The sequence below is a fragment of the Bemisia tabaci genome, chromosome 1 (assembly GCF_918797505.1).
Source record: "Bemisia tabaci chromosome 1, PGI_BMITA_v3".
Lineage (NCBI taxonomy): Eukaryota > Metazoa > Arthropoda > Insecta > Hemiptera > Aleyrodidae > Bemisia > Bemisia tabaci.
In genome coordinates, this window is record NC_092793.1 from 58420296 (window position 1) to 58434555 (window position 14260).

Below are 14260 nucleotides of genomic sequence, written 5' to 3' on the forward strand. Positions count from 1 at the left end.
TATATTGATTGATCAGCCATTTAAACCTACGGAAAAAGATCGATACACAAGATGTAATTAACAAACACCTTGATGATCAATTCTTCATCACAGCTTCAAATGAGGAGTTATCAACATCGGTCACACACGCCTCGCCATCGATTCCGACATGCTCTCAAAGCGAGCATAGCAAAAAATCGATAAGTGAGTCTTTTTAACGAATGAATCTTCACTCAATTAAAAAGTAATAGCGAAAAAACGACTAAGTAAGTCACCGAAAACAAATCTCGAGAAGATGGGATTTGGAGATGGCAAAAGATGAATCAGAGAGCTAAGGTACAACGGCACAAGAGCTTTCAAATGTTGTCAATTGACTCCGAAAAAAAACCTATTACGGGGCAAATATTTTCACATTTTTCCTTCAAATTTTCACTATGCTGCAATCTACTACAAATTCGTGAGAAAATGTAAAGAAAAAACCTCTAAATTTCTTTAGGAAATTACGATATAATCGATAGTATGTGGCAACGCCTGAAAGTTCATGAGGCGTGGGGGGAGAATCAATCGTTGCGGTCACGCCGCGAGGAGAGAGGGATCGCGGGAGGTAACAAATTAAATCAGACGCTAATTTGAAAACAATAAAATTCGGAGGGAACACGGATTGATGCGATGGGGCGGAAATTCGAGGGAAAGAAGTCAGTCGGTGCCGAAGCTTTCGGCGGGGGGAGAAAGGGGAGAAGTCGTAGGGACCAAAACAAAACGGAAAGAAAACCGCGGGGTGGGAGCGAGTGGGTCAAGGTCCCTTCATCACGTGTCACGCTCCCTCCACCTGGAGTTCAAGCAATTCACCTACGGCACAAACATAGCTACGTTGCCGGTTCTACATGTGAGGAGTAGGAATTCAAAATCTGGTAAGCGCCATTGAAGTCCCTTAATACTGTGAGTTAAGACATCAGGAACCCATTTCTGATTGGCTCCTGTATTTTAGGCCCACGCTGTTGTGCATTCTTAGAACCGGCTTGAAGATTTCAGTTTCACCGATTGCGAAGATTATGATCTTTGAACTGAGGAATTAGAGGTACGTCAGGGGACAAATGGAATGAGAGAGGGAACGAAGGTGAGGTGTACGTAACATGAAAAAAACCGAGGTGGAAAACGGAAAGCGAGGTTAAAAATACAACACCAAACCCCGAGACGTTTCGACTCATAACCGAGCTTTTTCCAGTCGAAAAAGAAATTTAAAGTTAAAAAAAAATCGAAGAAAAAACCTGACACCTTCATGTTGGTGGCCGATATCCGAAAAAAAAAAATCGGAAAATTAAGTAGGATATCATTGTATTTCAGGTGACGAATGTTTATATTTTTAGCTTAGCGACTCATCTTTACATGGAAATGTTTTTGGTGTCTAATAAGCAATGGGCCCCTACATAAAAAAGGTCTGAGCTAGCGAAGAATGTCGCATGTTCTCTATGCAAAATCTTACGTGGAAAACTATCCTCAATCTGAAGTTTGGAAACCAACTTTTGAACGATACATTTGTGATAGCAAGTATTTTTAACACAGATCAAATGGATGTCAGATTATACAGATGACGTCATTTTTTTCTCCCACACAACCATGTTGATTGTGAATGCGTACATCTTGTTTAAAAGTTGATTTCCAGATTCCTTGTTGAGCAATTAGTTATCCTCGAGTTTTGAAGTGTGAATATGTTGCGTGTGGTGTTTTAATTAATATTTTATCAAGTGGTTCATTCCGTAAGTTAATTCTGTCTCTCTTTACCTATGATGCCTCAAAAAATCCTGAGCGGTGAATTAAGTTCCTTTTTCAAGTGGCGTGGCGTGCTTTGCGATACATCGATTCATGTGTCATTTAAACCCGTGGAAAAGGATCGATTATCAGGGTGTTCGCAACCTAATAACACCTTAATAATAGATTCTTTACCATAGCTTCAAATGGGGAAATATCGATTTATTTTGAAGCACGCCACGCCACTGCCTTTTTCCTAATCATCTCTGGAGAGCGTTACTCCCGCGGCGTATGCCGAAAGGTTTATTCCGGTGAAATGTCCGTTCAGGGTTCCAGGAAGCAGTAGGATTGGGAGGACGCGGAGTTGGGGTTGTGAAGTGGGGGGCGGGAGCTTAAGTGGTAAACTCCCCTGTAAGCAATAAGCTGTGAACTTACAAGGGATCGGAGTTTGCGGAAAGGTGTCGAAGCCCCAGGCTCTCGGGGATAAATATGGAAAGGGTGACCCTGGAATTACGAATTTCGGGGAACTGGTCGGTCCGCCGGAGGCGTTGGATTGAACCTTTCTCGAAATTCGAGCAAGATTTCCATGCTACCCGTCGATGAACCATAAAAAAACTCCTGTTCTCTAAAGCTATATTCAGAATTCAAAGTCAAATTGTTTATTTTCATACCTGAATCCTGAATGAGAAAAAATAAAAATAAACATATGAAACATCGTCATATTTATTCATCATTCTGAGACAATCTCATCTCAAAAACTTCTGTAGATCCATATGCTTTTGTAATTAAATGGGTCGGTTGCACTTGACACTAAATTACGTTTTGATCGTCAACGCTTTGAGATTAGAAAAAAACGTAATATTCGCACAAACGCTAAAATTATACGTCCGATAATAAAGGATAAATTTTGAATTATGAAATTATATTTTCAATGGAGTGAGATAACATATTCCCACATTGAGCTGGAAATTTATTTTCCGATCCATGTCTCCTTTTTGTTCGTAGGGTTTGAATTCCTGTAAGACGCAGCTGTTAAATCTCGTCACGTTTCTTAGGTTGGTGCATGACGGGTAAAATTTATTGATGCAACCTCATACGGAATAGAGGCTTAATGCACGCTGGGCTTGTCGATTTCCTCTGAAATTTTTGCAGTTATCAATGCATATCTGAAGTGCGCTTCAGCTAAAATTGTATTTACAAATGGGTCGTTTTTCTACGAGGATTACAAATAAACAAGTGGCACGGAATATAACAAAAGAATATGAACTATGCAAAACGATAATCCGGTATCGGAACTTGGCTGATTTGAAAACGCCTTCAAATGCGGCGTGATACCTCAGGCATTCCGGAGAGTTCAAATAGTTGTATCATCCCACCTTAGAAATGCGACGGAAGATTACAATTGAAATAGCCTTCATACACGCTGGCCTTTTCGATTTCCGTTAACATTTTTGCAGTCATGAATGCGCTTCAGTGCGCTTCAGCTAGAATTGTATTTAGCAAATGGGTGGTTTTTATAGGAGGATAATAATTAAACAAGTGGTTAGAAATGGAAACAAAATAATATGAACTATGCAAAACGATTATTCCCACGACGGAACTTGGCTGTTTTGAAAACGCCTTCAAATGCGGCGTGATACCTCACGCATTCCGGAGAGTTCAAATAGTTGTATCATTGCGCCGTAAGAATGTGACGGAAGATTTAAATGGAGATAGCCTCCATGCACGCTGGGGTTGTCGATTTCCTCTGAAATTTTTGCAGTGGTCAATGCATAGCTGAAGTGCGCTTCAGCTAGAAGTGTATTTAGAAATGGGTCGTTTTTCTACGAGGATTTAAAAATAAACACGTGGCACGGAATATAACAAAAGAATATGAACTGTGCAAAACGATAATCCGGGTATCGGAACTTGGCTGATTTGAAAACGCCTTCAAATGCGGCGTGATACCTCAGGCATTCCGGAGAGTTCAAATAGTTGTATCATTGCGCCGTAAGAATGTGACGGAAGATTTAAATGGAAATAACCTTCATGATAGACCACCACGCAAAGTAGGAATTTAAGCCAAAAAACAAAATGAATCGGTCCATACGTAAATTGGAATCAATTCAAAAACTTTCTTTTTCATCCAACACTAAACTGTGGTGTGCACATCAATTTGTTGTTGTTGTTCTCACAGATTTCCATAAAAAAAAAACATCGATCTTACTACCTCTAGAAAGAAGCTCTGCTCAAGAGCTCAAAGAATGAAAACTAAAACTTTGGGGCAGGGATGCGGATTTTTAATGATTTTGTAACCAGTGAAATCAATTAACATCGAGTCGAATTTTTTAACCTCGATTTATTGGTGAAATCAATTTTTCCTCTGAATCGATGCAATTTTGCGATGTTTGAGATTGTTGGATATTTCCGTAAGTTATATATAATTCTTGTAATACTCAAGCGTTAATTTACATTTCCTAATGAAAAAGTACAGCCTGGATAAAAATCGATTTTAAAGAATCAATTTTTACACCTGAATCGATTCAGTTTCAATCGATTTCTGCATCAAAATCGATTTTCTTTTGAAAAAATAATAACTTAAAAAAATCGATTATGTAGCATGGTGTCAACGATTACGGTGTCAGCGATTATGTTGTCAACAGACAGTTTCTCTGAGTTATTGTTCACATCACGATCATCCAAAAATAAATAATCTGACTGTTATGAAGTATGATCACGGTGTCAACAATCACGACGTCAACGAAACTTAAAACTTCCTTCTAAAACATCTTTCAAATTTCAAGTCTTGTTTTTCTTGTGATATTTACCTTAACCTAACCTAACTTAACCAAACCTATCCTAACCTCACCTAATCTAACCTGACCCCTGAACTAATCGAACCTAATCTAACCTAACCTAACCCAACTTTACCTTACAAGACCTAACTCACTTTCATAGAACCTAACTTTCCCCTAACTTAACCGACCTAACTTTAGCCTTACCTACCTAATCCAACCGTACATGCTCTGATCTAAACTACTAATCTAACCATACGCGACCCAAACCTCTCCTGTACACTTAATTTTTTAATTTTACTCATGAAGAAGATATTTTTCTGTTTGTTGACACCATGCTCAGGGCCTATTTTTGCGTTTTACTGCCTGAGCACGACGACAACAATTGTTGACTCCATGATCAGATATTGGGTTTGTTGACACCATGCTCAGGGCCCTTTTTCGCGTTTTACTGCCCGAGCACGACGTCAGCAATCGTTGAGTCCATGATCTGACTTTGGGTTCGTTGACAAGCATGATCGTTGACAAGCATGATCGTTGACACCATGCAACGTTACCAAAAAATCCGCATGCCGATTGCGTTTACGGCGAGAAACTTACGTCCAACTCCAATTTCGGCTGAAGGTGCGGTCGCACAGAACGGAACTGCTGACGGAGCGGTTGGCCCGGTAGATGTTGCCGGCAGCGTCCGGGCGCATGAGGATCCCAACCCGGAGTCCGTGGTTCGAGTCCCGGCGGGGTCCCGGCTGCGGGTTCTCCATCGCGGAGCAGCACAACACAGCGCGACGCGACACTCAACGCAAAGCAACGCTCGACGAGTGACTCGCTCTCCGAAAATCCACTACGTCATAGTGTATTAATAGTTACGTCACACAGGGCTAAGAATAAAACACTTCATGCAAGTTCATTTCACTCCGGCCTAGACAGTCTCGACAATGGATACGTGATCACACGTCAGTTGGATAGGCGACATCTGGGCACTTCACGGTTAATGGAAAGGTCCAGGGGCAACACAGTTTAGGAACCCCGCACCAATAAGCTTTCTTAAGTGTGCTTAAATTATTCCTAGAAGTCTACGCTCAAATATGCCTTGCACTGAAAAAAATAATATGCTATTTTAGAACCTAGGATGTCAAAAATGTGTCTGGCGATCCCAAGGTACTGCCTTTACTGCCTTCGCAGTTAACTTAACATCCTATGAATGCAAATTCAACTGCGTGGGCAATCAAGGTAGCATCTTAGGATCCCCAGACACTTTTTTGACATCCTAGAGGTGCTAAAAACAGCCTACCCTTTTTTTAGTGTGGGATGGAACTAACTGCCATTATTTTACCAATAGTCATTACCTAAAGTGCAGTGGTGACTATTGAGAGTTAGCAACACTGTTCTTCCTCGGGAGAAGCAGCCTCTCTCAACTAAAATCGATATTTTTAATGGATTCATATGGAGGAAAAACAATGTTGCCAACTTGCAAAATCACCCCTGCATCAGTGCACTCAAGAAATAACAGTCATCAATAACAATTGTAACTCTTTTATGGGATAAATCGCCTAAAATTCGTTTCCTGGCCTGTTTGTGTCGATCGAAAAAATTGACACCCCCCCCCCCCCTCAACATGCTTTCAAAGGGTCCTTCCTGTGAGGTTCTCAATGCGTTAAGAAAATTATCCTCGCTCCTTCCCCTCTCTCCTCCGAGAAAGGTAAAATTCCTAACGGTCCTCTTTAGTTATCGGTGATTGGCGATATTTCGTTCCTACTGGATTGGACTCTATACCGCCGTACTAAGGAAAAACGTCGTATGAACATTCGAATGTTGCAAACTTTCTATGTTAGAAAAAATATTTTGAGAGAAAGTTAGGCGTGTTTTTTCTTGAAGTTTTGATACATTTTAGATTGAATCGCGAACAAAATTGTCTCAAAAATTGGAGAAAAATATTCACGACTTTCTCGATAAATTCGAATCTTATGGAAGGAAATTTGGTAACGCCTAGAGGCTCATACAGCGTTTTCTCTTAAAACGGCAGTATTGTAAAACACTTTTTTTCTTGCACGTGCTTGCTCTTTTTGGTAGCGGGGCAGCGACGGAAGGTGATAAACTTAAAGAAGCGAGAGAAATTGGACGAGAGGTGCTCGAAGTTGAGCCTTTTTCATAGAAATTAGTCATAGAGAGGGAATTGCAGCAACAAGTTGTAAACACACAGACGACTAGACGTGCAAGGTCTGAAGGGGCCACGAGCCATCTACCGGCACTCTGCCGTGCTAAGTAGGAACGCCGTATGAACATTCGAGAGTTGTCAAATTTCCCTTGATAAAACATGTATTTTTGACCACATTCATGCATATTTTCCCTTGAACTTTTCAGATATTTTAGATACAATTGCGCACGAAACTGTCTGAAATTTTTGGAGAAAAAATATTCACAAATTTCCCAGTAATTTCGGTTTTTATCGAGGGTAACTTGGCAACGTCTGGCGGCTCATACGGCGTTTTTCCTTAGCGTGGCAGCACTGACGACAAGTAAACAAGAACAAAGAGGCGTAATGAAGTGTCGACGTCGAGACGAAAAGGCGTTGCCGTCTTTCCTCAGAATGGGTAATGAGTTGCATCGAAATAAGGATCCGTTCTTTCTTTTTGTTCTCCTCCGTGATTGAGCGGCAACTTTGAGAAACGGTAGCTCGGTAGCTCAGCCGGGAATTTTTCAAGACCACAAGGAAGGCGTGGAACGAAAGCTGCAACTAGGGGGAGAAGGGCACAGGCGATTTTGATCTCCGGTGATCGCTTCCCGTGAGAAGATTCCCCAAAAACGTCATTTTTGATGATTTTTAGTAATTTTTAACCTGAAAACCCCCACATGAGAGATATTTCGTAGTTTCAGCCGAGAAAAAACGTAACTACATTCCAATGTTGCCAAATTTCCCCTCGCAAATTTTATTTTTACCATTAGAATTTCGGGAATTCCGAATTGAAAATTTGTTTGATTTTTCTTCAGATCTTACGCAATAATCAGAAAAATGTCGGAGAAAAATTGCACAAGTACACTCTTGAAAAAATTGTATTAATACAGTCAATTTCGCAACTTTGGGATAAAGTTACATTCTCTCGTCCGGGGTACGACGATTTGACCGTATCCCCTCTCCTTGAGAAAAATTCCCTATTTACGCCACTTCTTGGAAGTTCACTAATTTTCGCAAAATTGATGCTACTGAGACCGTGCAACTTCTACGTTTACAGTTTAACTGAAAGCAGATCGAAATAATACATATTTTGAGGGATCGTCTCGATTACCAAATATTTTTTATTTTTTTTTAATTTTTTTCTTTATTTTTTTTTTCAAAGCTGTTTAAATTAGGTATTCCTTATAGCTCGAAAAAAAAGATACAAATCAAGCAGCATAACAATTCTGGAAGTTCCGTGTTGTCAAACGCGATCGCGATGAAGTAAAAATGTCTATTATACAGATATGAATCCAAAGGTAGTGAGCAATGTCAAGCAGAAAATGACCTCATGTGCCCAAAAAATTTAGTAGTCGTTGGTGTCAGGACCGCCCCCTCACCTTGAACACCTCTGTTGAGAATCTACTTAATTCGGTGAGATAAAATAACTTAATCCCTTAGATAAAATTCAGCATGAGCAATGCCAAGTCTGCTGACGTATGATTCAGAGACTGCCTCTCGTGTTTGGGATTTACGGTGAAATTGAGTCTCAGTTCTTCGTCTGTCGCCATACTGCGCCTAAATACAACAGCATTCACTTATGAATACATAGTATAAGAACAGTTACATCGGATATCTCCCGAGAATGAACTTTCTTGACGGATAATTGCCTTCATAGTACTTCATGCGCATGCAAAAAATAGTGGCTCCCAATTGCGAAATGTAGTCCGCTATTGGTTTAACGCCTGAATGCAACCACTATTCGTGCTTGATGTATGTCCACGTTGCATACATAAAAAATTGAAGGCGTTTTGGATTTTCCCTTGATCACTTCTCGGTCGGACTTTTGATGCACAACGCTCGGGGCTCGGTATATCAATGCCGATAATAGTTTTGTTTCAAACTGACATCCTTGGTAAAAGTTAATTTTCAATATTGGAGGGTTTTTGAAACTTAATCCTTAGAATTCTTGAGAAACTTGAATATTGTCAAAAATATTAGTGCAGAGGAAAATTCTTCCATCGTAAAATATACTGATATTATTAGTTTAATGCTTTCTATTGTTGTTTTCCTGTGAGAGAGAAGGGTATAATTTAGCGTAGACCAAAACAATTTTTTTTCCAAAATATAGTTAAACTATAGAAATTTTAGTGCTTCCACTATATTCTACCTAAAATTTCAACAGGGAAACGTAAAATATGGTGCTAAGTTTTGTAGCCTAACTTGCCATTTTGCCATTTGAAACAGCGGCCAAATTAAGGATAAAATGATAATAATGATTAAATTTCACCCCATTCGAAACATCGGAGTTCGCAGAATCACCGCTGTGCCTATTATTTGCTGTTAGCTGGCTGCCGCAATTAGGCCTTTATTTAAATTCGGAACGAGCAACTTTCAGGAGGGAACGAGATGTGCGATGATAGCAATCAGTTAATGCGTTACAACTTCTGCGTATTTTACAAGTTGCTTACTGAAATACCTTTGGCTAGATAATCAGACGCCCGAAGAAATATAGGGTGTTTAATAAACTACGATCACTTGAGTTCTGGGGTTCCATCCTGTTCCAATCCTTCTCTTTTTATTCATTAAATCATTCGGTTAAATGCTACGACTAACGATGTAATTTCTAATATTCAAATGACAACTTGACTCATCTGACTTGAAAATGCGAGATTGCTTTGAAGAAATCGAAAAAAACAAAACATTGACCAATGTTTAGTGCAGCTAACATTCGATTCATTCACATTTTATCGAAATTTTTGAATTATAATGAATTTAATTTTTTCTATCGTTTATAACCTCCATAGAACTCTTAAACCTCATAAGATATCTCCAATAGGAGCTGAATTCACCCGAAGTCCTAGAAGTCCTACCCTTTCCTCCAGCCAACGTCAATCCCTCATTATCGGAAAAACCTAGAAAAAAAAAACGAATCTAATCTCAACACGGACAGCTCAAATGACTTCCGCTTGCAAATTCTTTGAATAACTAATCACAGACCTCACTAATGGGTTCCTATCGTAAAAAAAACCAGACCAAGCTTTATTCAGGTATTTTTTTCTCTCACTTTTTTCGCGTCATCCCTTCCTCCTTCCCCCTTCCCCACCCCAGAATTCCATAGATAAGCATCCGAGAGAAGATTGCATCCCCGTTAAGGATAGAGGGGGTGCCTAATGACGAGGCACAATAATTAGAGGAGCGAGGCGATGCAGGTGGGGGTTTAATGAATTTTGCCGAGCTGCCGGGCACTGCGGGCTACATATCTCCAGGCGCGTTTCATTGCAAAGCGCCGCACGTCTCGCCTTGTCGCCGCGTCGCTCCTCACAATGCCTTCCGCGCACCCTGGGGTGTGAGCGATGAGTTAAAACGTGTTAGAAAATGTAAAATTATCGTCCATAGTTATTACACAATCCAGCAGGAAGGAATTTTCAGAAAAATTATCTTTTAGTTACGAGAGGGCCGAGAGGAGGTGTTGTATTCATTCGCATGCTAATATTTTTCGGAATATAAAAACTTTTCAACTTGCGGTTATCGTCTTTAAGGAGGAAAGAAGAGCAGAATTGAAGAGCGTCGTTCAAAAAAATTTGAGCGATTTGAACAAAGAGATGCAAGTAAAAATTTGATGAAAAGTCTGCTATAATTTTTTCATATCATCAGATGCAAAGCAATTAAAATGTAAAATCAGAAACGCTCAACGCCCTTCTGGTAAAAGTGCAATATTTGAAAGTGGGTATTTTGCGACGTTAAAATTTAGTGAGGTTCTTTTATCTGGGGAACAAGGTTTGGTCATCATTTCTTTCTAACCTTTGCACTCTATACAAAATGCAACTAGTTGAATTTTAACACTTCACCTTGAGGTGTTCTTTTCCTATCAAAGCCACCGAATTAGGTAATGCAAACAGTTGGACTGTGAATCGTTTTTAATTTGGAGGGCACGTTTCAGACAAGAAACTAAACAATTATTCCTCTTAAGGTTACAAAAAAACGAAGGGACCTCTTAATACGTGGGGGGGGGGGAGGGGGCAAGGGAAGTGACCGCACGCCGGCCGGTGAGGAGGCGAATTACTTTCCGCGAACTTAGCGTTTCACCTCATTCATCATTTCGACCCCAACTTAATTTTCGCGACACCGCTCGGGGGCCGTAAAAGTTGGCGAGTAACTTTCACCCTTAGCAGAGCGACGTTTGGCTGAATGAAAGCTTTTCGTAAGGTTGCCATACGGGAACGAAAATCCCTACTCTAATTTTAGGTGCATTAAATTGTATAGCGGCTCTATCGACAATCGTGCGTGTCACAAAGAGGCAATTTTCATGAGCTCTAAATTGATGGCAGTCGGCACCTCAGGCACAAACTGCAAAAACGCGTCACTCGTTCCCAGTGTTTCAAAATCCGCACTCCTGTTTTCTTTCATCAGAGGAGAACGATTTGAAATTTTCACAGAATATTTTTGATGCAAAAATCAGAGACGTTATCAAGTGATGTCGGTGAGTATTTTTCTAGTAAGAGAGCAAAAAACATATCAGGCCGATAGCCATACCATATTCAGTGATAAACTTGTGACATAAGTTTTGACTACTTTAATTTGCACTGGCACGGAAAATAGTTGTCTGCCACATATTAGCACACGCTACAACGTGGCAGACAACCATTTTCCGTGTCAGTGCATGTGAGGCTATCGGTTTAAGTGGTCAAAACTTGTGTCACAAATTTGTCACAAAACGGACCGCGTTAAGCAGAAAGGAACCAAGCCACATCAGCTACTGCCAAATTTAACTGGACAATTGAATTTTTCATATGAAAACGGTTGTGCGGATTTTTTTGCTAACAGTGAATTTTCTGCGTAGCACGAAGCAATTTCCTTAAAATTTCCAAGGGATTAGCACAAACATCCTCTTGCAAAAAATTAATTAAGAGACATTTTCCTGTCAACACCGTTAAGGAAATAAAAATAACTATTCCCCAAGATCCTCGACAACTCTGCAGACTGCGGCGTTTAACAGTTACGGCACGCACTAGCGTCTAACTTAACAAGTTAGATGGAGTTAAACTTCAACTGGAATATCACTCCTGACTGCCAACCGTCAGCAGAACCGAAGCGCGTCAAACTTCCGACTTGTACAGCTTAAGATTTTTTGAGCGTCAAAGAGAGACCACGAGGACTTCAAAAGTTCTAAATCCCCTCCTAAAAGTGAATTCTGGCAACCAATTAAAATACGAACTCAGACGGTAGATCCTCGACCTTCCACCGGCACGTAAGTTCCAAGTTCTTGTCCTCTCTTAAAGAGAACAGAATATACTTTCCCATGTCCCGTCTTCAACCGTCGATAGTTTTCAACCATTTCGGCTCATTCGGAGACAGCCGATTACACTCATCGCAAGTTAATTCACATAAACGTCCTTCTGCACAAAAGTCTGCATAGTCTTTTCAGCACAATTACGTTGGGTTAATCAAATTTCTTCCTTTTAACAGAAAAACCTCCATACATAATATATCTTAGATTTTACGATTCCACACCAGGGCAAAACACTTTCAAAGGGAATGATCAATTGGACGTATTTCTATCAAACGGAACTATGTGCATTAAGACATGAGCCCTGAGACCCATAAGAATACATGCATAGCAGGGCTCACGTCATAATGCACATAGTTCCGTTTGACAGAAATACCTCCAATTGAAGATGTGGAATTGATGAACAGCGACTAAATGCAGTCTCTTTGAAGAGGGGAAAAATCCTTCATGTGAAATACCATGGAAAACAACGGACGAACCAACAAAAGCGCGGATAATGAAAAGTAAATGAACCTGGTCAAAGCGTGCCCCGCTGAAATTCCCTCGAAATTGATAATTAATGCAACAAAGCTTTGAGTGATGTTATGAGAATCCTTCTACCACGCTGCACACGAAAAAGTGCGTTTCCGAGACGAATAAGTATCAAACACTGACGTTCCTGGAAGCTAGAACCGAGGGAAACCAAATAGAGAAAATAAAGTTGAAAATAACAACGTTCCCGGGTGCTCTGAATTGAACTCTGATTATTGACACAAACTATGCGAAGAAAAAGTGATGATAAGTCTTTGAAAGAGGAGGACCGAATAGTGATACACAAAAACGAATCAAAGTCAAATTGCGCTCCGGCACACTGAGAAAAAACTCCTGTTAAAATCATATGCCACGACAGGAATTCTCGTTTAATCAACCGGAAAAATCTCTACAGAGGAGGGACGTCTCATTGACATTGTACTGCTTGAAACGAGTAAATTTCCTCTTGTTTCAATGAGAGATCCATTTAATGATATTTTTCTTGGTGCACGACAGATCACACTTGGATTGCATTTTGCAAAAAGGAACCAAGAGCATTCCAATGTTGCTAGGATTTTGCAACATACATCCTTTGCAACATAATTACTGAAATAATAGAAAAATCATATTTACAAGGATAATTTTCCTCTTTAATTCATAGTATATTGAGAGTAAAGATAAAGTTTATATAGATGATCAGTATTGATCAGTTTAGATTTGCATGGTAAAGAAAGTTACACAATCTTAGCGACACTGGAATGTTCCCGGTTCCTTTTTGCAAAATGCAATCCATTTTATCTACGTACCAACAAAATTAGAGCGTGTGTAGTGCACATTTCACTTTTGGTGTATGCTTTGAAAAACAACTACAAGTGGCTAAGATTCTGTATAATTTTATACAGTTCGGATAAAAATTTCAGGTTCGAAACTTTAAAAACTTTCAGAAGCAAGGTCGTTACTGCTCCGGTATCACATCGGGGATAAGAAACATGCACATTTTTGATTTCACGTGCGCACCGACACAACTGGAAACATTTCCTCTTTGTCTCCCGTCATTCTTGGAGCAATTCAACAGCTAATAGCCCGCCAGAGTAAACACTTCACACACAAATCTCGCGAGAGGCCGACTACTGTTTATCTTTTCAGAGCACATTAATTGCTTGGCAGCTCGCGGGATTTCCACGGGAGGGGGGAGCAGAGACGTGGAGGGGTACTCACTAAAGAATATACCCCTCCTTCCTCCCGTCTGAGAAGTGTTTAAAGAACCTAACCCTCCTCCCTTACTGGCTTTTCGCGAGTCGTTAAAACGTCAAACATCGGCAGAGTTGCCAGCTTGACTTGGAGTCTCTGAATACAATTTGTGCTGGTAGTCTGGCCAAGTTCCATGCACGATTTGGACCGAATTTCACACAAACAGCAGACACACCAAGTTACAACACGTTTGAACTGAAAAAAGAGGTTTGAATAACTATTCAACCATGAGACTCGATGTTAAGGACAAATTTTAGCGACTTGCTCGAAATCTTTATTTTGGATTTGAATTTTTCACCAGGGCAAAACGACCATTGAATTCAAGACTGTTCAAAGCTCATTTGATTTCATAAATGTGATCCAGTGAGTTTCTGGTAAGCTCGTCCTATTTGAAGTGACTTTTGAAGAGTGTGATTTCGTTCACTAAAGTTATCTGATAGGAGCTAGGTAGTATTGTTGTTAGAGAGTGCTTAAAGATTTTCTTGTTCTATATGTATTTTGTCCGTCATGAGATCCGAATAAAAAAAGAGCTACTATTAAAATCGCTTGGTCTGA

At 40.1% G+C, this 14260-nt stretch overlaps 1 protein-coding gene across 10 annotated transcripts in view; it reads right to left on the bottom strand.

Annotated features, from left to right (window-relative positions):
* dnc (phosphodiesterase dunce) overlaps positions 1–14260 on the bottom strand; it is a 774040-nt gene that overhangs the window by 181522 nt on the left and 578258 nt on the right. The window contains exons 1-2 of one of the 10 annotated variants that reach the window (XM_072304334.1): positions 13261–13567; positions 5103–5597 (exon numbers count right to left, since the gene is read on the bottom strand). The exons of the other annotated variants lie outside the window; for them this stretch is intronic. Of the exons in view, the coding sequence (XP_072160435.1) occupies positions 5103–5263 (161 nt within the window). The 5' untranslated portion in view covers positions 5264–5597; positions 13261–13567. Of the gene's footprint in view, positions 1–5102; positions 5598–13260; positions 13568–14260 lie in introns of those variants that run through there. 10 annotated transcript variants of the gene reach the window in all.